Source organism: Fusarium vanettenii (genome assembly GCF_000151355.1).
Source record: "Fusarium vanettenii 77-13-4 chromosome 6 genomic scaffold NECHAsca_33_chr6_1_0, whole genome shotgun sequence".
NCBI classification, from domain to species: domain Eukaryota; kingdom Fungi; phylum Ascomycota; class Sordariomycetes; order Hypocreales; family Nectriaceae; genus Fusarium; species Fusarium vanettenii.
Genome location: NW_003315852.1, coordinates 366956 through 391525, shown reverse-complemented (window position 1 = coordinate 391525; position 24570 = coordinate 366956). Strand labels below are relative to the sequence as shown.

The window sequence follows — 24570 nt, the reverse complement described above, 5'->3', positions numbered from 1 at the left end:
TCAAACCATGTCGTTTCTTGACGTGCAGCAATAGCTACAACCAGAAGGGAACGGCTCCGAGTAATAGGCCAAGCTGTGCCTCCCCCCCTCCATCTTTCATGTCTGGACCTGTCCATTGAACAGGGGCATTGCCCCTCCATCCATCATCAACCCCTTGTCGGTTATGATAAGCTCGCATCAACGACAGCTTGTGCCTTTGCCCCAGCTCTCGCCGATCCGGGTCCTATCCACCAAGGTCCCGCATGTTTTGTTCTTGAATGCAAAAACTTGGGTCTTGCATTCTTTTCCAAGTGTCAATCTTGTCATTCTTTTTGTCGATCCTCCCTTTGATCTCCTCTGTGGTTTAATCTCATACCGAATTGCCTCGACACCTCACTTAGACGGAAGGGCTCATCGCCCAAACGCTTCCCAGCCATGGGCTTTTACACAGAAGCACCCGACCCACGGCCGTTCAGCGAAGATAAGCCCACGCTGCTGGTCTCGTGGTGGGTTACGGCCTTTTGCTTCGCCGTTATTCTCATCCGCATGTCGGGTCGCTATGTTCGAGTTGAGAAGCTTCTCAAGGAGGACAAGATCGTTGCCGTTGCGCTGCTGCCGCTGGTTCTACGAGCTGTTTGCGTTCACTTTGCCCTCCGCTATGGAACCAACAATGTGAACCTTGAGGGCGTGAAGCTCACGCAGGATGAGATTGACAAGAGGATCATGGGAAGTCGTATGGTTCTTGCCAGCCGAATCTTTTACGCCGCTACGTATGTATTCACAGCAACACTCGACGGATTATAGCTAATATGACCAAGATTGTGGATCATCAAGTTTACAACACTCGAGTTCTTTGAGCGTCTCGCTGGCGCAACTAGACGCAGATCGCACGCTCTTATGATCATCGGCATGCGTGTCGTCTTGATCGCAACCTTTGTCGCTGTCCTCGTCAGCGACTTGGCTGAATGCCAACCCTTTCCTCACTATTGGCAGGTCACGCCTGATCCTGGAGGTAAATGCCGTCAGGGCTTTGCTCATATGATCACCATGGGCGCCTGCAACGTCATTACCGACCTCGTCCTGATTGCCTTCCCTATCCCTATTATTCTCTCGACTCAGATCGCTACCAAGCGCAAGGTGCTGCTCATCATGCTCTTCAGTCTGGGGCTTCTTACCGTCGGCATCACTCTTTATCGCATGCCTCGTATTATCCAGGCGCAGGGAAGCCAGGTGGTGCGCACCATGTGGGCATCTGTCGAGATCCTCGCTGCCACTGGTGTGGGCAACACCGTCGCCCTCGGATCATTCCTGCGTGACAGTGGTGTCAAGCGCAAGAAGTTCAAGGGCTCCAATAGCTACGAGTACTCCAACTCGCGATCGCAATCGCAACCTACCAAGCTCACTCGCACAGCGGGTCACAGCAATTGGGAAGAAGAGAGTGAAGATGGACAACCTGTCAAGACGACCGAGGGTATCTGGACAGGCAGCGCGGCGTCGCATACGACTACTGGTTCCATCTCTATCAGCAAAGACGACGACCTGCGCAAGTTTAGCGAGCGACCTGTCAGTCCTACACAGAGCCACGACTCGCTTATCACGCGGGATCAGCTGCAACACTCGGTCGAGATTGGTCGTAATGAGTTCCCCTACAGACCGCCGTCTGCCATCATCGCAGGTAACTCGAAAGAGGTGCAGCGCAGCCAACGAAGCAATTGATACGTCACGGGAAGGGATTTTTTTATTATTTAATTCAGGATACCATTTACTATATACCATAATTCTTGCTGTATTATTAGTTTGAGGGCTACATGACGGACGTCAAAGAGCATGACGAATTTCCTTAGATGTTGTATACACATACCACGTTTTACTTTGTCTCAACCATGATCTTTTCACGCCCTTTGCTTACATCTTGGCTTACACGTTGAACACTCGGACTGTCTGCCTTCCGCGGTCGGAGATGAGACAAGACGTCTCAGACACATGACGGATGGGACCCTCCCTCTCCGCGTTCCCACAATACGTCGAGTACGACATCATCTCCAAAATCACCTCCACAACTCGGACCACGTCCGCCGTCGCGATGGGGTGGCTCCCCTAAATCTGCCATTCCATTCAATCACAACGGTCGAGCCAATCTACAATCTCCAGCTCGCCTACAGTCACAAGTCTGAGCAATGGGGACAGTAAAGCGGACCGCCAACATGTTTGTACGTAATGGCAAAGCACGGCGGCTCCAGGGGAGCGTGCCCCGGACCCATTCCTTTCTCACATGTGGTGTTCCCCGCGGAATCCAAGCGCGAGTCTTGGGGAAGCCCCCTTTTTTGCTTCTGCGTTCAAAATGGGAAGCTGAGGTGCATCTCGCCGAGTCTATAGTTTCAAACAGTGTACCTAGGTTTGAGTGGCTGGGAGTAAGAAGAGACACATGTGAGGCTTGCACGAAACATTGCCAGTGCGACAAGGATGTTAATGGACCTACCTATTTGAGCCTCGTCGATGGCGTCTGCTTTGTCCCGCCGCGCGAGCAACGACCAGGTCTCCGGTTGTTTTCTGGCGCGAGGCTGGTCCCTGGAATGGACTGTGCGGGGACCTGAAAAAGGCATCATTCAAGCAGGGACCACACCCCCAATCATGCGTTGAGCGGATCCTCATCCTCCCCCTGGTCAGCCGCGTCTTGTCTATTCATCGCCACACCCTGGTTACTGTGAGAGCAGCTGCTTGATCCGCTGGTAGCCATGAAGGCACATGAGGTGAGGGTATGAGGTAATGGGTCAAACTATTACTGTTACTACTGAATCTCGAGTGGTTCTAGATGCTACGCATGTTCTGTTACCTACTCTCTTTCGCTTGGCCTTGTCAGATGGAAAAAGAGTCCGAGTGTCCAAGTGGAGAGCGTCTCGGTTGCTGATCACCCCGTTATTCGAGGTACATAGACGTACGGCTCCCTCTCTGCGCTGTTTTTCCTTGTACTGGGCATTTCCCATCATCACCAGTTGTTGTTATTGGGAAACAGAAGGAGTTTGCTGTTCTTCTTCTTCCCCTCTCTTTTATATACCCATCCCCTCATATACCTTCCCCAATCTTCTCCAACTGCCGATTAATCGCCCGCCGCAAGATTCCGCCGATTCGGCTGTGTGATGATCCCATCCCAATCCTACGGGACCAAAACGCCACTCGCCGGGTAAAAAAATAACGCCCTCGGCGCGACTCTTTCGCAGAGTTTTCTAGAAGGCTTTTCGAAACGACCCTTGTCTTGAATTGAACGGTTTTCATCGATCTGCATACATACGTACAATATCTCCGACGAGAGAAACAAATTGATGGTGTTTTCTGCACGTCATTTATCAATCCTGGGGGAATAACTCGTCATTCTTTTCTTTTCTTTTTTCTGCAGATCCCCATATTTTTCTTTGGTTGCTTCTTTCGTAAGCAAACCTCGGCCGATTCACCCGCCTTTTAAAAAAACTTAGCGACTCCCCCGCCACCATGAAGGGCGACATCGTCCTAACGCGCGACGTCGAAGTCGTAGAGATGAAGGATCTCGGCAGCGGCTCCGGCAGCGAAGAGCAAGGCACGACATGGAACATCTCAGCAAAGCAACCTCCTCCGTCAAAAGAGCCGGCAGACTGGATGGATGGGTTTCGCCGTGCCGAGCGCCGGTCTCTCAAGAGCCGAGACGGAGGTGGTTACCAGCCTACAGACGGACCGGTGTACCCCGGGGATAGACATTATGATTTGAAGGCTGCGAATGCAAAGACGGCGAATACGGCTTTGGCGAGGGAGCTGAAGGGGAGGCATTTGCAGATGATTGCCTTTGGCGGTGCTATTGGTGAGTGAGTCTCGGATGTCTCCCGGCGTTGGTCGGCATCGTCGGATGTGACCTGTTTTTGGTCGCGATGTCTTCAAATGTGTCGGAGAGATCGTAATGAAGTTGATGCTAATGATGGAATGTAGGAACTGGTCTGTTTGTCGCTTCGGGCGCTTCCCTGTATAGAGGCGGCCCAGCAAGTGTCCTCATTTCGTACCTCATCATCGGCGCGATGCAGTATTGCACCATGCAGTCTCTCGGCGAGCTTTGCGTCGTATTTCCCATCGCCGGCTCATTTTCTGCCTTTTCCACACGGTTTTTGGATCCCTCTTGGGGTTTCGCGATGGGTTGGAAGTAAGTGTCTTGGCGCGAATACGTGAGATGTCGGTCGCTGACTGCTTGTAGCTACTGTCTGCAATGGCTTTTCATTCTCCCTCTAGAAATCATCGCCGGCGCATTCACAATATCATACTGGAACGAAGCCCTCAGCAAATCCATCTTTGTCGCCATCTTTCTGCTCGCGATTGTCATCATCAACCTGTTTGGCGTCAAAGCCTATGGCGAGGCGGAGTTCGTCTTTTCCATCATCAAGGTCACGGCTGTCATTGGCTTTATGTATGTTCTACTCCAGACCCATGTCACATCTCAACTCGGTATCTAACTTTCGTAGTCTCCTCGCTATCGTAATTAACATCGGTGGTGAACCCGAAAGCGGCTATATCGGCGGCATGTATTGGCGTAACCCGGGGCCCTTCAACAACGGCTTCAAAGGTTTCTGTAGCGTCCTTGTCACCTCCGCGTTCTCATTTACCGGTACCGAGCTAATCGGTCTTGCTGCTGCCGAGACTGCCAACCCCCGCAAGTCGCTTCCCACCGCGATCAAGCAGGTCTTTTGGCGTATCACCATCTTCTACATCGTCGCTCTCATGCTCGTCGGTCTGCTAGTTCCCTCCAACGACAGTCGCCTCATGAGTGGTTCCAGCGTGGCCGACGCCAGTGCCAGCCCGTTCGTCATTGCCATCGAAAAGGCCGGCACCACAATCCTCCCGAGTGTCATGAACGCCATCATCCTCGTCGCCGTTATTAGCGTCGGCAACTCGGCCGTTTTTGGCTCCTCGCGAACCCTTGCAGCTTTGGCAGAGCAGTCTCACGCCCCTCAAATCTTTGCTTATGTTGATAAGCAGGGCCGTCCTCTTATGGCTATTATCCTTGCGTCTTGCATTGGTCTGCTCGCTTTCCTTGCTGACCTGAGCTTCCACGATGCCATCTTTAACTGGCTACTCTCCATCAGCGCTCTTAGTACCTTGTTCACCTGGGCCAGTATCTGTCTCTGCTACATCCGATTCCGCAAGGCCTGGGCCTACACATCGCATACACTGGAGCAGCTCCCCTTTAGGTCACACGTTGGTGTCATTGGCGCATGGTTCTCCTTTGTCGGTTACGTCCTCGTCCTCATCTCTCAGATCTGGATTGCAGTGTCACCCGTACACGAGCCCGACATGGACGAGAGTGCCCCCGCGCTGGTGCAAAACTTCTTCCTCAAGGTCATGGCTCTACCCATTATCCTCCTATTCTATGGCCTCCACAAGCTCTGGTACCGCACAAAGATTGTGCGCGTCGACGAGATGGACGTCGAGACTGGACGGCGGTACTTCCGTATCCACATCATGACGGAGCAGGAGCGCGAGGAGAGACTTGGATGGCCAATGTGGAAGAAGCTATATCGACTTCTCTGCTAAATATTTTCTTGCGTTTTTGACAGTTGAATATTGCATATTTGCCTAGACCATTGATGGGCATGTGGTCATGTATATAAGAGCTATGCAAAAAGCAATGGCGTTGCAGGAAGAGATATCAGGATTCATGTGCTAGATTAATACCATTGCCGTCTACCGGCTGTTAATGTTGACGATACAGCATTGTTATTGATCTCACTGTGTTAAAGTGTGGCTGCTAACAATTTAGGGCGTTGACGCCATCGCGACCCTTATCTCAGCGCGGGGAAGCACCCGGATTATTCGGTCCTCCACTGTCTCTGCTCATGCAACGAACAAGACCGAGGAAATGCTCATCCTCTGATTGGCGATTGCTAATAATGGTCACACAAGGTCTCATTCGTTCATCACCAATGTGATGGAGACTTCTTTGACTGGTCGCAAGCGGACGAGTGTTCGCCGCGCCAATGTTACGGCCTGCCAACGCTGCAAGTCGCGAAAACAGAGGTGCGACCAGAACATCCCGGCTTGCTCCTCCTGCGCTCGGGCTGGTGTCCCTTGTGTAAGTGTAGATGCAGATGGGCGATCTGTCCCTCGAAGGTCTGGCCCCCTGATGTTCGGTCCGATTGAATGGTATAGCTGACACACACGAGCAGCTACATCAAAAGCTTAGAGGACCGCGTCGCTCAGCTTGAGCTTGCATTACGGAGTCATGGTGTCGAGACTGAATCTGTTTCTGATGTTCAGACCCCTCAAGAGCCTAGCACAGTCGCTGAGGCAGCCTCGGAGCAACACCAGGTGACTGGAGGGTTGACGCTGTTGAACCTGCTGGTTCCCGACCCGAGCCATATCCAAGACGGAGCAGCGGCTGGGTATCACGGCTTGTTGGAAAACATTACTGTTCCGACCGTGGTCAAGTTTCCTCCAAAGCCGACAGCGTTACAGCTTGCCGCTACGTACTTTGAGCACTCCAACTTCTTCTCACCGATACTCGACGAGGGTCGGTTCCGGGCAACGGTTGAGAGCCTCTACGAAGTCGAACCTGGACCGAGCCAAGGTAACTTGAATGAAAGATTTCAGCTCCCTATGGTTCTCGCGATTGCTATCCGGCTACTCAACAGGACTGACGCCGCGGTTCCCACGACAGGGTCAGACTCTTTCTTTGCGTCTGCCATCCACGTCTTTACGGAACGCCCTCATGCTATCTGGAAAGGAGATCTTGAGCATTTGCAGAATCTTCTTCTGATTGTGCAATACACCATTTTCGCGTCAAATCTTTCAGCTGCCTGGCACTTTATCGGTCTGGCGACGCGACTCGCCATCGACCTCGACCTTCTCAACGAGACACAGCGGGGTCTACCACATGAAGATGAAACCCCCATCGCCCAGGCTCAGACGAACAAGAGGCGGCGTGTCTTTTGGTCGACGTACATACTTGAAACGAATCTCTGTGTTGTTCTCAATCGACCGAGGTCTATCCCCGATGAGGCCATCTTCACGCCTCTGCCATCGACGAGTGGTCCCGAGGCATCAACGCCGCTGGCCAATCACTGCATCATCTTTCGTCAGGCCGAGTATGAGATATTTCACACATTGAACTACAAACCTCGAATACATGGTCCTCTGTTTGACTTTCACCAATGGAAGATTGGCATGAGGGATCGTCTTGTTGAGTGGCATCAGACCGTCCCACCTCTCGATGCCACCTCCAAGCTGGCACCTCAAAACTTCTTTGACGGCGCGTTATACATGACGCTTGTCTACTTATTCTCACCTTCACCTCATTTCCCAAGCCCTCCGGAAGCAGAATTGAGGGACCTCGCCCAATATGCTTCCCGCAGCGTTGAACTATACAGGGCGGGCTTCAAGGAAGGTCAACTGCGATTCTACTGGCGAACTATACCCAATCTCTTTCGGTCGGGCGCAGCGCTCGTCCACTGCATCAAGACCTTGCGGCTACAAGGTGCGGTATTCGACTCGAACGACTTGGAGAAGCGAGTGACCATGTGTTCGACTGTTCTCTGGGGCATGGCTGAGCGATATCCTCCCGGGGCGTCGTATCGCGACCGGTTCGAGGAGCTAGCGGCTTCCATGTCTGAGGTATCTTCTCCGACGAATGGGATGCCCTCGATTATTTCGCACGAGTTTCTACTCGCTCACGACGTGATTGCGCCGTTGGACTTGGATGATACTGCGACGCTGTGGACTACGACTCCACCGAACCTTGATCCGTGGATATTTGATCAGTCCTAGAGGCGAGCGCTAGGATTCACTGGGCGCAGACATAGATAGTTGAGTACTGAATGAACTGGATATCATTGACGAGGTTGTGCGATCTTCTGGCTCAGTTAACCCATCTAGGGCCGGACTACAACTACAATAAAGAACACAGTATCAACACATCATAGCATCATGTTCCAATGCTAACACAGTGGACAAGGTTGTACACTAGACGAAGCGACATCAATTGGAAGTGACACCGGAAATACACGCTTTGCAACTACAACTCTATTTTACAGACCCTTCAGAGGATCCGGCGGCGCGGGATCACTCTTCAAACTCTTCTCAAACTCTGCCCTCAACTTCAAGACTGGCTGCATGACCCAAGTGTTGTACGCTAGGATATCCGTCTCTTCCTTGGGATCTCGCACAACGTTGAACAAATACGGCGACTCGAGCTTCCCGGAGGACTGGTTCACCTTTGGCTCCCAGATCAAGTGAAGTTTCCAGTCCTTCCACTTGACCGCACGCAGCTCCTCTTTGATGTAGAAGAGGAACCCTTCACGCTGTGATTTTACGGTTGATGGGTCTTTGAAGAAAGAGACTTGGCTTATACCGTCGATTGGACGATCGGATGGGACTTCTGAACCGGCGATTTCGAGGATCGTGGTGAAGATGTCGGTTACGTGGACTGTCTCGTTGGAGGTTACGCCGGTGGGAACATGGCCTGGCCATCGGATGATGAAGGGGACTCTGAGGCTGCCTTCCATAGCGGTGTGATATGTGCCTGACCATGGTCCGGCGGTGCCCTTGTACGGCGGTCGGAACTCGGGGCCATTGTCTGACGCAAAGATGAGGACAGTGTTGTCGCTGACTCCGAGACTGTCAAGGTGGTCGATGAGTTCGCCGACGCGATAATCCATCTCGGCCATTGAGTCGGCAAATTCACCCTGGCCTGTCTTTCCCTCAAAGTCGCGATGCGGGAGAGTTGGGAAGTGCAGATGGACGAGAGGATGGTAGAGGAAGAAGGGCTTTTCGGCCTTGACTTGACGCGACAGCCAGTCTTTGGACTGATCAACGAGCATCTCGTCAATTAGCCGCCTCTTTTCCAGGTCATAGATACAGATGTTCTCCGAGTCCTGGCCTGCAATGCCCTTCATGATGTATGGGAGCTCGGCGACTTCAGGTGCATAACCCAACGCGGAAGTAAACTGGCTCTCGTCGGTCGTTCGAGGGATTCCAAGCCATTCATCGAAGCCACGGTCTGAAGGATACCGACCAGGAATGTCACCAAGATGCCATTTGCCATGATGCGCAGTAGCATACCCTTGCGGCTTAAGACACTCCGGCAGTGTGCGCTCCCATCTCGTCAGTCCCTGGGGGAACCCAGCCGGCACAGACTGGCGGCATCCCGTGCGTATGGGATGTCGGCCTGTCATCAAGGCCGAGCGGGTAGGTACGCAATCGCTCTCGACATTGAAGTTGTGCAGGAGAAGACCTTCAGTCGCGAGCTTGTCGATGCGAGGTGTCGCGGCACCGCGGAGGATACCGCCACCGTAGCAGCCTAGCTCACCCCAGCCGAGATTGTCGGCGAGGATGAGCACGATGTTGGGCTTGGTAGGATCTTTGTACATTGTGTGATAGGAAGGGGATGAGATTGAGATTGAAGTTGCGCGCTCTGCCAACACAGCAAGAAGAGAAAGAAACAAAGGAGCAATAAAATACCAAGAATGACGTGCTTACCTCTATCATGACCTGGACCCTGCATCCTCTCTATCGCCCTCTCATGAAGCTATCGGCGACACCTCCGAAACCCCACATTTCGCTCATCGCCGACGCTCACCTCCGACTTTTTGACTTTGCTTCCCCATGATCTACTAGTCACGATCACCACACAACGACTCCTGACGGGTAAAGATACGCGATAACGGCACTAGATTGCGTGCGAGGGCTCTCATGGTTGTCGATTGATGGGCTTGGGAGTTATCTGTCGTGGTGATGGGGATATAAAGAGCTTGGAGGAACTCTGACTGGAGAGCAATTCTCAGCTAGATCCATCAACTTCAGTTTCAAGCATGTCTTTGGAAGAGAAGTCTACCATGGAGCCTGGCTATGATGCAAAGGCTGAGCAGGACTTTGGAGATGGTCAAATCTCTGAAGTCACCTGGACCGAGGCCGAGGAGAGCGCCGTTGTCTGGAAGTAAGTCAAGGAAAAGGAGTTAGAGAAATCATCACGCTGACCATCGCAGACTCGACCTGACGCTTATGCCCCTTCTCGTTCTCGGCTTCTTCGCCCTCCAGCTCGATCGCAGTAACATTGGCAACGCGCTGACCGACACCCTTACCACTGATCTTGGAATTACAAAGGACGATGTCAACCTCGGAGACCAGCTGATGAGCGCTGGTATCATCATTGCCGAGATTCCTTCCAACCTCGTTCTGCAGAAATTGGGAGCCCCAATCTGGCTGACCGGCCAAGTCCTCGTCTGGGGAACAATTGCCCTGGCGCAGGCTTGGATCACTGATATGCCTTCGTTCTTGGCAACGCGATTTCTGTTGGGTTTCTTCGAGGCTGGCTTCATCCCCGGTGGCCAGTACATGCTAGCCTTGTTCTACCGCGAGAAAGAGCTAGCTTTGAGGACTTCCATCTTTTACTTTGGAAACTACTTTGCCACTGCTACTGGCTCGTTGATCGCCGCGGGCGTTCTTCAGATGGGAGGCATTGCTGGCTACGCCGGTTGGCAATGGCTATTTATCAGTACGTGTTTGTTGTTCACCTGGCTTCTAACCGACTGACCAATTCCTAGTCGAGGGCGCTTTTACCCTTCTGGTCTTTCTCGTCTTTGTCCTACTCCTCCCTCGATCACCCTCTCATACGAAACCAATCCACGGTCGATTCGATATCTTCACGGAACGACAACGCGAAATCATGCACGGCCGAATCCTCAGAGAAGACGCATCCAAGACCGAAGCCAAAGCTCAAGTCACCTTCAACGGCGTCTTCCAAGCTCTTACCGACTACAGGCTGTGGCTTCATCTGGTTCTCAACCTCGCGGCTCTTGCTCCTAAGGGTGGTCTTCAGCTCTACGGACCGACTATCATTCGAAGCTTGGGATTTAGCAAGATTCATGCGAACTTGTTGAACTCTGTTAGCAGCTTCCTCGTTGTGTTCCTCAGCTTCGCTATCGCCTGGGCATCGGATAAGACCAAGCAGCGAGGACTCTGGTGCATGGTCGCTTTCGTCTGGAGTATCACCTTTGGAGGCGCCTTGTTCGGATCCGTGAGCAAAGGGAAATGGACCAAGTACTCTCTTTTCACCATGCTGAGCAGCGGAAATGCACTTTCTCAAGGTCTCAACGATGCTTGGCTGAGCATCAACGTTCGATCCGCCGAGAAGCGAAGCATTGGTCTCGCACTGGCGGTGATTGGAAGCAACGCTGGTGGCTTGGCAGGAAAGCAACTCTTTCGGGAGAGTGATGCGCCAAAGTATACGCGTGGATTCTTGGCAATTGTTCTTCTTTATGTGGCGTGTTTGCCTATCACTGGTGTTATCATGTGGGTGTATGGTCGGCAGAACAAGAAGCTTGATAGGCAGCAGACTACTGGGGAGGAGCACACTACTATCCAGCGATATCAGCTATAGAACCTACGAGTTATAGTCAATCTTGGAAGCCATAGTACTCAGTAGGAGACTGAACGCCTCATGTCAAGACCATTGCGGTCATGTCTCTTGATCCAGAAGGAATAAGAGTGCCGCCGACATTGTCTTGCCTTGAACGACTAGGCTGGCATGCTACACGCTGTAACGCCCTTTCCTGTGTTTCAGCTACTTCTCTTTCCTAAATCGATAGAGTGTTCAGTTACAAAGCATCTGAAGTTGTCTATGGGTTTCACCACAGGGTGACTCGCCCTGTGAGGATATCTTGCTTACACAGTCATTATCAAGGTGTGAGGAGTTCGGCTGAAAAGCAGGCTGTGAGATGATGAATTCTATTGGATGTCCTCGAACACATATTACAGCCACCACCTGCAACCTACCTAATCAGCCAAAAGACAGACCCGCTGACCTGCATGGTCGAGAAGTAATCCCTCAGCGAGATGAACTTGTTCTCTCACACTCGTTCTCTGGCTGCCAAAACTTTGTCAATCTACAATCTCAAAAAATCACTCGTCACGAAACTTCAGGCTAAGCTACTGCGTACTGTCTCCTTTCTTGCGCAGCCCGCTTTGTACCCAACTGAAAATGCCCTATCATTGGACATGGCTGGGTTTAATCGTTGCATGCATGGTGGAAGTCGCCCATGCGGATGCTTGGGATGACTTTTCTAATAACCTATTCACAGATCTAGCACCGTAAGTGCATACATAGTGATATTCAAGCCCTGGATATTTTGTAACATAATCTCAATAGACTCCTAGCTCTATTTGGAGAGCGCGCAACCATGCAATTCATGAGCCAGGCACTGGGCTGGGAAGATTGCATTATTCTCGCCATGGCTCCATTAGGAATCATTACTGTTCTCGTTAGCGCTGTCCGAGTAGGAGGACCAGCCTGGTTGAAAGCTGTTGTGGGAAGAGCAAGGGAGAATATGTCAGCCGCTGAGATGGAGCTAATGTCGTCGACGTCTAAAGAAGTCTGTGAACTATACAACGGCCAGACCATCGTGCGGTGCCAGGGCTCGACTCCGGTGTGGGAGTTCATATATCTCACCCCCGTTTCCGCTCGAACGCAGGATCCAAATGAACGGCCTGATATCAGATTGGTTACCCTTGAAGAAGCGTGCAAAAAGAAAAGGGATCTGCTACAGAAAATGGACGGTAGCTCATCTAAAGATGAGTCTCCAGCCTGTCAAGATTTGCCACCTCCGGCCAAAGGTAGGATGGCCAAGATCTTCCACAACGGTAGGCCCCAACCCTTAAGCATCGAATAAGAAAGGGTTAGGCTGGGCACTAATATCAAGCATGCAGTCTTTGAAGGCTTGTCACCCCCCCAAAACATTGACGTCACCGTTGAGCGGGATGTTGAGCCTGGGGCCTGCTCCGAGCCCCAGGCTGAGGCCAATGATGCTATCTATGTCATCCGAAACACGAGCTCCGATGCACCGAACATCATCTTGAACCTGCAGAACAGCAGCAACAGCCGCAAGGAACTAAAGGCATATGCCATGATCGGACTCATCTTGCAGTTGGGCGTCTTGATCTTCTTTGGGGTCATAACGTACCATCCCACTGTCAAGAACAGCTTCCTTAAAGATGACAAGCGTGTCGATGACTACGGATTGCCCTTGGCTGTTGGTGGCACCCTCGTTCTTGCGCTTGGGATGTTCCTCTGCGGCACTGTCGTTGAGAGCAGCACGCACGAAACACGTTACAAGACAAATGACAAGTATGAAATGTGGGTTGTTTGGATTCAACAGAAACAGACTGTTGGCGATCAAGTATTCGAGCCTTTTGCAACCTTTCCCGAATCGCCTCGGAAAGTTGTCACGATGTCTCGTCGTTGTAGCGCAAGCCAAGCCCAGTTTTTACAGCCCCGGGTGGTTATCGGAATCTCACTCGGCCTTTTCGGTTTCATCATCCAGTTCATTGGACTTAGGGGAATGAACTCAGCGGCAACTCTGGCACAGCTCGGTGCTGTAGGGATCATGACAGCCATCCGGGCCTGGGTTCGAAGAGGACTCGCAAGGCCTCCCCGACGAGCAAAGTTAACATCAGGGTTTGAGCTTGATGCGCTGGCGTGGGCATTGACTCTCCTGAACTCTTCAAGACACAAAGAATCAGAGTCGGCGGTTTTGACGGAAAACACACGGGAGGAAGAAAAGAAAATATCCAGAGATTTGGTCCAGGCAGGCCATATGGAACAGTTCATGAATCTCGCTTTGCAAAGTAAGTGCACATGGACCATTTCCACGGGAGGAAATGTCGAGCACCGGGCCTTCTTACGACACCGTCCGTCGTCCAACTCCAAGGCGCAGCAGGTGCTAGAGACACGACGGAATCTTAGCAAGCTTGCGCAGTTCAAGGGCACAAACGCTAGCGAGGCCATCAATCTTGCAAAGGCAATGGAGAATGTCGTCAACTCCCTCCTTCCTCTTGGTTCAGGGGACAACGATACAATATGGACGTGGCCGCTTGCTATTGTTTACGGAGACTCTGATTCGGCTGAGGGTCTACAATGCCACGTTCAGATCCGCCTGGTCGGGAAAAATGGATCCTGGAAGGTTTTGGCAGACGAGCTTGAATCTGTTCTGTCGCTGTGTTTATTTACTGCTTGCAAGCAAGAAGAGGATCAAGCGACCGACGGCGAATCCAAATCCAAATTGCACGATGAGACTTATGACTGGCTTCGCGAGGAAGCAATGATTTCGAGCTTTGCAGTCAGACTCTTTGGCTCAGTGGATGATGAGGAAACGGTTCAGTTGATCCAAGACCTACGTTGGTGGGCGCCAGAGACATTCGACATTCTCGCGGAAATCCAAGAGAGTGAGGGGACACTGGATATTGATTGCAACGAGGAAGTAGTGGAACCCCATGACTACCAACCTTTCGACATTCCAGCATGGGGTGATGGAAAGGAGTTTGATCGACTTTTTCGACCAGATCCTAGATTGGAGTCCGTTGTGGTTACCAACACCAGAGTGATCGGCCACAATCCTCGTCACCTCCAGTCCCAATGCGACACCACGCAACACCGCTTTCGCAACTTTTCAGCTTTGGCCGACCCTGAAAAAAGGCAAAGGCGAAGGGGAACACTAGCGATAGGATCTAATGACTCTCTGGGAAAACTTTATGCCAAGGATCTTCTCTTCTCCTTCCTCTTTTCCGTCGCTAAAACCCTCCCCGAACCTCTCCGAGGCCACATCACAACCAGGGGTCCGACCACCGGCATCAGGGTCAGTAATACTTTAGCGGCACTGAGCACAGACGGAATGAATTCTATGGTCACCGAACTGAGCCGCCTTGGCTACGGTTCTGAACAAGAGGTCTGGCTGAGTATTATAACACCGCTGAGCCTAGTCGAGAAACTCCCAATTCCCTGGCCATTGGCGGTTCTGAGAAGAAACAGGGCTCAGAAGATGCGCCAGCTACAAAATTGGTCAGGCGCCAACGTCGAATATCTGCAGCTATGGAAGCAGACGCAATGTTACGCTTCAAGCTCTCGAGGAATTTGTGAATGGGGCATATCGTCTCTGGTGGAACACCTCTGCGATGCAGACAACGAGAGGACGCGAGAGAGATTCGAGCATCAACCTTCAAACTTTCAGTTAGACATGGTTTTTCAAGGGCTCCTTCGGGCCTTGGAATGTTCCAAACACCAGCCGGGCTTTTTTGCCCACCTCCTCAGGCTTTATGAGAGACAAGGGCGTCTGGTCAAGTTGAAGGCTGTTCAGGACCTGGCTGGTCCGCCCCCGGAAGACGGATTTCCAGGGTATTTCAATGTCACATGGCTGCACTTGAAGGCCATGGAGTTTGTGAATCCGCATTCATTCCGGGATTTTGAAAGAGAAGTATGGGGCGCTGTCAATGAGAGAGACATTTGCGGCTGTACGCCCCTTCACTATGCCGCGCTTAAAGGAAGCAAGGACTTTGTCTCGGCTCTGCTAGAGAAGGGTGCCGACCCGAATCTCAAGAACCTTCACGGATTCACTCCATTACACTACGCTAGTCCGAGTGGATCAAGCTCGATCGTTCAGTTGCTTCGAGACAGAGGAGGAGACATTACGGCCTGTGATCTCGAGGGAGCGACTGCTGTGCATATTGCGGCCAAATATGGCAATGTTCAGCTCATCAAGTCGCTTGTGAAAGAAGGTTCCCTCGTGGAGCTGAGAGACTACAATGGACGCCTGCCCATCCACTGGGGAGTGGTCCATGGACAGATAATCGTGGTGCGTCACCTCAAGAGCACCATTGACGAGACAGACATGTATGGCTGGACTTCGCTTCATCTCGCGACTCTCTATCATGAAAAAGACATGGAATTGATAAAGACAGTATTCAAACTATCAGCTGACCCAGAGAAAGCTGATAAGGAGGGCCGCACAGCCCTCATATTGGCCTGCCAAAGTTCAAGACTGCACGCCGCCCATGAGTTGTTAGAAGCGGGTGCAAACGTCAACGCAATGACTCCTCGTTACACCACTGCTCTGCATTGCGCTATTGACCACGGACAAGATGCTAGCTTGATCCAGGCTCTTATCGATCGTGGGGCAAAAGTCGACATCCGCAGCATAGACAAAGGCAGACGTAGCCCTTTTCACTTGGCTGCTGAACGGGGAAGTCGCACAATCATGAAGATCCTCCTAAGCGCATTGGAGGGATTGGACATCAAGATTAGTTCCAAGGCCCTCAACTCCCGCTCCTCTGACGGCCAAACAGTCCTGCATGTTGCAGCCTTGGGGAAGAGGCCAGAAATCATGGAACTGCTTCTCGCGGCAGGTGCAGACCCAAAGTTCGAAGACAAGCGGCAGAGCACTCCATTGCACACAGTTTTGGAACAAGATAATGATAAAGAGGGTGCCTGCCTGAAGATGGCCAGGATGCTGGTTGAGAACGGTTGCAACCCTCATGCTAAGGACTACATTGGCAGAACACCTCTCTACTTGGCGTTGTCAAGGGGGCACGAAGAGGTTGCAGAATACCTCGAGGGGCTTCCGGAAGCCGAGGGGGATGTCAGTACCCGACAAGAAGATGTTACAGGAGGCGATAAAGGAGTGAGCGAAGGGGTTCAGAAGCCTAGCTGATGCACATCCCCGGACTATTAATGGGCATGGAAAAACACATGGGCCCAGCTCACATGTACTGAGGAGCGCAGTTTGTCATTTTTAAAGAGATTTCCACCGCCATCTGTTACATAATAAGAATTTCATCATTTGTTTTGTTTCCTACTACTCCAGTCAAGTTCAGGACCTTGATCCCATTATGCTCCATTATCGCCTCCATGGCTAACATTGTTTAATGATGACCTAGGATAAAAGTCCAGTTTCTTAACCCTGATTGTGTCCAAAGAAGAGAGACAAAAACGCAAATGGGAGGCCACTGTTTGAGGGGCAATCTCAGATGCAACATCCGTTGAACGTGGCTGTGGTTGGTTGACGTAAAATACCCCTGACTTTACTCGGCATCCTCTCACGTGTCCACGGCTTCCGTAGTTTCTCTCGTTAAGGTCTAGAACTATTTGAAGACCTGCATGTATTGGTCACAGTTGTAGCTACTGCTTCCTGGGCCATGGCATTGGAGTGTTACTGCCAGTGGCCTACCATAGGACGACAGCCGCGACTTCATCTTCACTACTTTAACCACATGCATTCAGTTGGGACGGGAAACCAGGGCACAAGGCATAATTATGTATTAGATATGCGAGGATAGTACCCACCATCAACTAAATTAACTTATCATATATATCTGACACATCAACTTAGAACAGCAGTCCCTTGGTCTGCTCCCTTTCGCTTAGACGATGGTTTTTCATCAAAGTAATCCATGCAATGGGACCAGCAAGAGCAACCACTGAAGCGATCAACATGACCTTTTGAGTCTCTCCATAAGCCTTGACAATGGCCTCTCGCTCAGGGCTTCCCCAAGGGAAGGCCAGCTGCTGGGTAATGTCACCGTAGATGGTGAGAGCATCAGCCTGTAGCTCCTCAGGAAGGTACTTGGCGAGCTTGCTGGGCATGAGGTTCGTCCAAATAGCTCCACTAATGGACTGTCCGATGGCACCGCCGACGCTAGTGACCAAGTTGAGAAGGGCAATACCGACAGCGACATCTCGGTGGGGAACAGACGCCATGACTGCGATTTGTTCGATCATGACAAAGGTACCTCCAGCAAGAGAACCGAGGACTTCGCACATGATGATATAGCCAACGTGGGTGTCTGGCATGCGGAACTTGATCATCAGACCTGTCATGAGGATCTGCAGGGGCAGCATGACCATGGCGAGCCACTTGTATCTATCGGTAAGTCGCATGAGGCTGTGCGTTGTTAGTATTTCTACAAAATAACTCTTGATCTGGTAAATAGTTACTCACATTCCGACTGGGACTCCCCAACCGCAAGAGACGATATTGAAGATGTTGGTGATATATCCGGCCTTTGAAACACTGAGGTTATAAACGACCTGAAGGTAGGAATTGAACTGCAGCTTATAGCAGCTGCAGTGAATTAGTAACCAGACAAGATAAATAAGAGTACGGTAACTTACTAGAAACTGATCCACATGTTGCCTCCCAGAAGACAAGCAGCAAGGACAGTCCTGTTCTTGAAGAATTCGAAAGGAATGAAGGACTTGGGCGCAATGTACTTCTCGAAGAAGGGGAAGGCAATGATGCAGAGGCAACCAATGACTAGCATCACAATGATGCTGGGTTCTTTCCACTTCGCTTCCTGTCGACATCTTAGCATGCTTGCTATATATTATTGATGGCCTGTTTCTCTCACCTGGTACCCGGCAAGACTGAAGGGTAGAAGAAGAAGCGAGAAGCCCGCGACAATGATGATCATTCCTGCGAGGTCGAGCTCAATAACCCAGTACTTGATGCTCTCCCACACAGTTCGGTTACTCTTTTCCTTGACGTAGTAGCCCTTCTCCTCTGCGCGTCGGAGCTGAATGGTGAAGATGGCGATGAGGGGAGTCAGGATGGCGGGGATAATGATGGTAAAGGCGCCATAACCCCATCGCCACGTGCTACCCTCAAGGAACGCTTCGGCTGCAGCAGGGCCAGCGAATGTGTTGGAGATGTAAGGCGTGTTCGCGAAGCCGAAGAGGATCATTCGGTTCTTGAGAGTCGTCGTGTCGGCCATGAAGATGTTGAGGACGTAGCCGATGCCATTCATGCCGGTCCAGAAGAATACCTGGGCTGCAGCGTAGGTCTGAACGTTGTTGCAGACTGCCATGAGAATAAGTGCTTGATAATGGTTAGTTCAGGTCACATAAGGTTGGTCCAAGACAACACTTACCCATCACAACACAGAACAGCATGATCAAGAGACCCTGCACTCGGCCGATGACATCAATGATTCGAGCCAGCGGCAGCTTGCTCACCCCAGAAACAAGGTTGGACACGATACCAGTGGCGCTCATGAGACCGTGCAGGCCAAAGCTACTAACGACATAGGGCAGCAGAGAGTTGGAGATTTGCTGCTGCAGAGAGTCGGTGAAGAAGACAAGCCAGATGCTATCACCATGTAAGAAGCCATCTTGACATCAGAATAAAGTATACATACAGGAGATACGCAGCGATGAGCCATGGCTTCGTCCACGCCTGAGTCAAAGCCTGCATCTTCTCAATACCCCTGTAACCACCCGTGTTGGAGTCAACCTCGGTGTCAGACTCCTTCTCGTCATATTGAGGACGCTTCTCATTGTCGGTCGCCTCAGGGACGACCCTGGGGCCAGATTCGACCTCGTCTTGATTCGCCATGGTGTTTTTGAGGCTGGCTTGAGCAGAAGCAAAGAGGAATGAAGAGCCCTAAAGAGATCGACATGTGAGAGAATTTTATACCTCTCGGCCAGTGTAACGTCTCACCGTCTTGGCCATGTTAATCATTGCCCTGTATATGGCATCTTAAGTGTACGGTAACATTGCGATAATTCGCAATGACAAGGGCCAAGACAAAAAGCTCTTTTCCTTCGCGAAGCCCGTTAGTGGTTCGACGACAGCGAGTGTGGACCATCGCTTGAACGTGTGGAGCGTCGCTAAGACTGATTGATAAGATGTGATTGGAATCGTCATACGTTGGAGGAGCCGCACCCTGGTCCATCTGGAGCTTCTTCGGTGCTTGGCGTGGGATGTCTCTGGTCGCGTGGGCTCGTTGGGAGTTGGTCGCACCAGCTGCGAAGGGGAGCGTACTCCGCTGGAGAAATGCGGGTGCTTAGTTATGGATACAGTTATACCATTCTAGACCAGTTTTCCGGATCCCCCCTGGTTCAAAACTCCCCGAGACCTGTCAATTCCGAAGGAGTTGCCCAAGTTGACCCTGTTACGAGAGCGGGGAGAACACCCCCTGTCCCAGCAAGTCTGTCGAATGGGGTTCAATTTTTGAGATTTTCTTACGGATGAATCATGAGCTTTCAGCCTTGTATGATCTCTTGACTCTTAACCTTAGGCTTAATAAGTCTAATACCCCTGAGCCAACCCCAGCATGGGTCGTGGTAAGCTTATTTGCGGACGGTTTCCTCCGTGACATGTGATGGTATGTGCGTGAGTATCTGATTGGGCGGGGTATTTAACTGATTAGCAGATTATCAAGGCCATTTACCCATGTACGAACTTGCTCAGTAGGATGAATCCCCTTGCGAGGATCAACAAGGATCATATAACCGAGAAAAAGACTGTCATTGTCGTCTAGCAAAAGACAGCCCAAGAACTAGGGGAATACTGACTAACGAAGGATCCTAAAGCTCTGAAAAAAGCTCTCCTCCCACCGTTCGGTCAAAAATAAACTTACCACGGCCATGGTCAGATCATCCAACACCTCACTCAGTCTTGGGCTTCACGTAGCCAAGGTCAATGTCGCTCAGCAAGTTGACATGCCTAATTGCATCCCTGGCGCCATCCCACGCCTTCCTCTTACCCGTCTCGAACACTCGGTAGAGATGCGGCGAGTTGACACCCCACGCCATGAGCGAGCACAGCGTAGGCTCACGCAGCCAGAACCAAATACCTCTTAGCGTCCAGCCAAGGTGCTCATACATGCCGGTCCCAGCCTTGTCGTCCACAAACTTGAGCCAGTCGTGGGCCTCTAGCTGACCCTCATACTGGGGGAGTGGATTCGTAAGGCATAGGTTTGCGAACCATGCTTGATGTTGACGAACCCAATCTTGCATGGTGGAGTCTGATGGGAGAGTGGATTTTCCTGCCCAGACTTGCGCGATGGCCATGCTAGCGAGCTCACGCGCCACAGAAGCGCTTTCCATGATGACGATATAATTGAGACAGGCTAGGGAGTCGCTGTAGCCCAGGGGGAACAGACCCTGGTAGAGGTCCGGGATGGGACGCACGTCGGGATGTGGGCGGGAGTAGCTGATGATGCCATCGAGGACTTGCAGTGAGTTGTTGTATCCTGTACAGGCAATTATGGTATCGACATCTTCGAGGATTGTATCGTCGTCGAGCTCGACAGATCGAGGACCCAAGATTCGCCGCACACCCGCCGTTGAAGTGACTTTTCCATCACGCAACGCAGGAACGAGATGGTCATTAATGACAAACCCAGAGATGGTTGTCGCGTAGAACGCGTTCCTCTCAAGACGCCACTGAGGATTGAGCTTTCCCCAGGACTCAGACACGACCCAGTTGAAGAAAGAGTCAAACATTCTGCGGTGAAGAGAGGGTAGATGCTTGGCGATCCAGAACCCCATGCGCGTCTTCTTCCATGAGGCAAAGGCGTCGAAGCGCTGGCCGTTCACAACGCGGGGAAACACGAGTGCGCCGCGGCGATGGGACCAGTAGACTTTCGATGAGGAGGATGAGAGTTCCTAGGTATGTGAGTTGCGGGACTTGAAACTCTTGTTCAAATTGCTTACGACTGCACAGTCTCCTGCTGTGTTTCCCTGTCCAATCACAATCACGTTCTTGTCTGCAAAGTCTTCAGGCCTAGCATTGCCGTCAGCAGTTGTGTACGAGCCGGGAAGATTGTCTCATACTTCTTGAAGGCTTGGCTGTGTAAGAACTTGCCCTGAAAGAGCTCCAAGCCCTCGATCACAGGAATAACAGGCGTGACCTCTGACCCAGAAGCTACGATGACCTTGTCAAAGAGGCGAGGTGTATCTCCACCCGATACATGCAAAGCCCATTGTGTGTCATCATCGGATCTCGTGATGGACGATACAGTCACATTAAAGGTGATCTTCTCGAGTAACCCGAAGTGAGCTGCGTAGGATTGGTAATATTTGCGCAAGTCCTCGCCCCCGGGATGCAAAGGGAAGTCTATGCCAAGGTCAACCAAGAACAAGCAAAGACTTCAAGGGAACGTTTACCATCAGGGACCGGATAATCAGAAAAGGGAATCTGGAGGGTCGTTAGTTACGCCTTGGATCACACACAGGCCGGCAACTCACAAGGAATTTGCTGAATTGCGCCCTTGTTCCTCTCGTCACAGACGTAAACTGTGGGTTTTCTGAGAACGCCCAGATCCCGCCGGCTTCCGATCGTCTCTCAAAGCACGTCACCTGCAATCCCTCTTCCAACAGAGATTTGATGGCCGCGGGCCCAGCCGGGCCTTGAAGATCGGTCAGTAGCAGATCTCGAGATGAGATCTAGACTCACCTGCGCCAATCACAGCGATGTGGATCTTTGAAGTATCCATCAAATGTTCTTACAGCAGTGGCCAAACTCAAAGCCGCAACAAGAAATGGATCAAGTTCCTACGTAAAGATAAGATCTCGTGAGAATAAGCCACGGAGAGGCACACGACGCGTCAGCCGCATGATTACGGGCTAATGTGCAATTAAGCCCAACATCGTGGAATGTTGGCGTCGATGCTGGGGGGGCTTGGACCCTTTAGTACAGTCCTCTATTGGCCACGCTCAGAGGAGGCTTATTTACTTATCGCATTGTGCGACCCTGGCTAGATTGCACTTGTGAAGCCTTTTTGATTGCTAGGCTCGAATACGGTCATCTTGAATATGTTGATCGGGGTTTGGCGTGGGTGATGGCGGCCTGGACCCTTGGCATCTCCGTCGATTGGCGGAGATGCGGTAAACTCGACGGGAGTGCCTCTTTTGTGGGAATGGCATTGAAGTTTAAAGACTTGGTTCCTGGTTGATCCATGCCATTAGCCATGATGCCCTGGATATTTAAGAAGTCTTTATCCGCCAAGTCTTGTTCTCCCAGTTTCGTCTCACCCAGGTGCGTCGGCCGTCTTCGCCTTGGTCATTCATTTAGCGACGTCCCTCTACAAAATGTCCAACTCCAAGATCAGCCCCCCTGCGCCTGTGTACGCCATCGTCTGGTCCATTCAAGGCGAATATGACGTTCCGCCACCTCAAGCCTTTTCTCCGCTAGGAAGTTGTCATACCCAAGGCTGTTACGTGGGTAGTCTCAGGAGAGGATCTGCACACTGCCTTCAGCGTTGGTACCCTTCTCCACGCCTCAAGCTCCATTTCAACTGACTGGGCATTGCAGATGAATGCCAAACCACAAAATGCACTGGCTGGAAGAGCCGAACAGACTCGTACTGCGATAATTGCGCCAGAAGCAGTGGGTAACAGCGTGAAAGAAAGGCTCAACATTGTTGCTAACGAAATGAAGGGTTTCCCAAGGCGACGCACATCCGACAGCTCCTGTCCAAGGCCAGAAGGAATACTCTGACTTGATTCATTGTACATATGGGCTATGCGATTGTGAGGATAAGGATAATTTAATTAGTGGTGATAGGGATTGCATTGGCCGGCGCTGGGGCTAGACGGCATGAGGTGAAGGGATTGCGAAGTCATAGAGGATGTACAATATCTCGCATATTTCTGGTCAACCTTGTTGAAACCGACCTTCTAGAACAGAATGGATGGTTTTTGTAACATGTAGCTTTTGCCTCTGGTTATTGATGGGGACTAACATCCTGCTCCTCATGTCCTATCTCGTCAAATGTGTACCCTCACTTTGAACTCGGCGATTCGGGAGGCTACTGTTGACCCGTTCCAAGTCTCAGAAGAAGGATCTGATGTAGCCACATGTTGTGGGAGACCTATTTGCTCTAGTGCGAAGCTGGCAGCTACAGTGCCAAGAACAGTTGCCTCTCTCAGGTCACCTATTGTTTGCAGCCCAATGGTCAACCCGCCTAGAAAAGCATTCCCGGCGCCAGTCGTATCCACTATTTTGCTAGAGGCGGCAGCATAGAAAGATGGAAGCCAGAGTGCATCATCTTTGGTCATTGTCAAGCAGCCATGCTCCCCGCAGCGCACAACAATAGCACCTCGACCTTCTCGTCCAATACCAGCATTCAAGAAGACCTGGGCGTACTCTTGTATGAGTTCTTTAGAGAATGACAATAGATTCTCGGACTTTCCATGTGCTAGGGCTTGCAGCTCGAGGTGGTTCGGTGAGAAGATGTCGACGAAGCAACACGCTTGAAGATGTGACTCGAGGTGTTCCTTTTTGCAAGATAGTGGAGCAGGTTCCCATACAATAAGATGCTGCCCCTGCAACTCACGATCCTTTCGAAGGGAAGATAGCGATGTAGCATGTTTCACCAGGTTTTCCGGGGCTGCTAGGAAATGGAAACTTTGGGCGTTGAGGAGTGTCGAGGTCTCAAGATCTGATGGCCACGGTTGCAGAGGTGGAGCAACGTACTGAAACTCTTTGACTGGAAGATGTGAGCATGTTCCTATTTTATGGCGGAAGCTCTTACGCCCAAAGTTTTCGTCCTTGTATTGTAACAGGCCTCTTGTCGATGGCTTGTCGGGCAGTCTTTTCACCTGTAGAGCGAGTTCCCAAGCTCTAAGCGTCTCGACCACGGATTCCGGAAAGTCGTATCCTGCGAGGATTATAAATCCAATTGATGCCAAGGTAAGCTGAGACTGGGCAATTCTAGCTCCAAGTGTTGCTTTGGTCGTATCAGCATGTGCTCTTGAGTATGGACTCAGTGCCGCGTACCATAGAGACCAGATCCCCCAGGCACATCATAGAGGGTTTCCATTGATGGCGATCTTATTTCGTCTAACACAACCATCCCCAGAGAGACAAAAGTAGGGCTGTTGCTCTGTGGCTGCACACTGCCAGACTCAGCCATGGTGTCTACGTCGCCTTACACAGATGCGGGATTTAAGAAAAAGGTTAGTTCTGAGTCGAGATAAATGACAGAGACACCCTTGAGAGGGTCCAATATAGCCCAAACTTCAGTATTTGGCCT

General features: G+C 51.3%; 8 protein-coding genes across 8 annotated transcripts; 4 read left to right on the top strand and 4 right to left on the bottom strand.

Moving 5' to 3' along the window:
• Positions 1–414: 414 nt before the first annotated feature.
• NECHADRAFT_42230 (uncharacterized protein) lies at positions 415–1695 on the top strand (the record flags this gene model as incomplete). The annotated part of the gene is made up of 2 exons (XM_003042616.1): positions 415–749; positions 798–1695. 2 exons carry the CDS (start codon positions 415–417, stop codon positions 1693–1695), a joined length of 1233 nt encoding a protein of 410 aa, XP_003042662.1.
• Positions 1696–3609: 1914 nt separating this feature from the next.
• On the top strand, positions 3610–5526 carry NECHADRAFT_42273 (uncharacterized protein; the record flags this gene model as incomplete). The annotated part of the gene is made up of 4 exons (XM_003042615.1): positions 3610–3808; positions 3934–4141; positions 4193–4402; positions 4458–5526. The coding sequence occupies 4 exons, from the start codon at positions 3610–3612 to the stop codon at positions 5524–5526; spliced, it is 1686 nt and encodes a 561-aa protein (XP_003042661.1).
• Positions 5527–5920: 394 nt separating this feature from the next.
• Positions 5921–7755, top strand: NECHADRAFT_42018 (uncharacterized protein; the record flags this gene model as incomplete). The annotated part of the gene is made up of 2 exons (XM_003042614.1): positions 5921–5994; positions 6156–7755. The coding sequence occupies 2 exons, from the start codon at positions 5921–5923 to the stop codon at positions 7753–7755; spliced, it is 1674 nt and encodes a 557-aa protein (XP_003042660.1).
• Positions 7756–8015: 260 nt separating this feature from the next.
• Positions 8016–9356, bottom strand: NECHADRAFT_81113 (uncharacterized protein; the record flags this gene model as incomplete). Its single annotated transcript, XM_003042527.1, has 1 exon — positions 8016–9356. One exon carries the CDS (start codon positions 9354–9356, stop codon positions 8016–8018), a length of 1341 nt encoding a protein of 446 aa, XP_003042573.1.
• Positions 9357–9821: 465 nt separating this feature from the next.
• Positions 9822–11365, top strand: NECHADRAFT_42321 (uncharacterized protein; the record flags this gene model as incomplete). The annotated part of the gene is made up of 3 exons (XM_003042613.1): positions 9822–9922; positions 9972–10486; positions 10530–11365. 3 exons carry the CDS (start codon positions 9822–9824, stop codon positions 11363–11365), a joined length of 1452 nt encoding a protein of 483 aa, XP_003042659.1.
• A 5772-nt stretch (positions 11366–17137) lies between these two features.
• Positions 17138–19142, bottom strand: NECHADRAFT_81110 (uncharacterized protein; the record flags this gene model as incomplete). The annotated part of the gene is made up of 6 exons (XM_003042526.1): positions 17138–17693; positions 17751–17873; positions 17924–18105; positions 18160–18626; positions 18679–18896; positions 18946–19142. The coding sequence occupies 6 exons, from the start codon at positions 19140–19142 to the stop codon at positions 17138–17140; spliced, it is 1743 nt and encodes a 580-aa protein (XP_003042572.1).
• A 1055-nt stretch (positions 19143–20197) lies between these two features.
• NECHADRAFT_81109 (uncharacterized protein) lies at positions 20198–22029 on the bottom strand (the record flags this gene model as incomplete). Its single annotated transcript, XM_003042525.1, has 6 exons — positions 20198–21199; positions 21248–21317; positions 21368–21650; positions 21701–21731; positions 21782–21942; positions 21990–22029. The coding sequence occupies 6 exons, from the start codon at positions 22027–22029 to the stop codon at positions 20198–20200; spliced, it is 1587 nt and encodes a 528-aa protein (XP_003042571.1).
• A 1273-nt stretch (positions 22030–23302) lies between these two features.
• NECHADRAFT_81108 (uncharacterized protein) lies at positions 23303–24450 on the bottom strand (the record flags this gene model as incomplete). Its single annotated transcript, XM_003042524.1, has 3 exons — positions 23303–24024; positions 24070–24195; positions 24315–24450. The coding sequence occupies 3 exons, from the start codon at positions 24448–24450 to the stop codon at positions 23303–23305; spliced, it is 984 nt and encodes a 327-aa protein (XP_003042570.1).
• Positions 24451–24570: the final 120 nt, after the last annotated feature.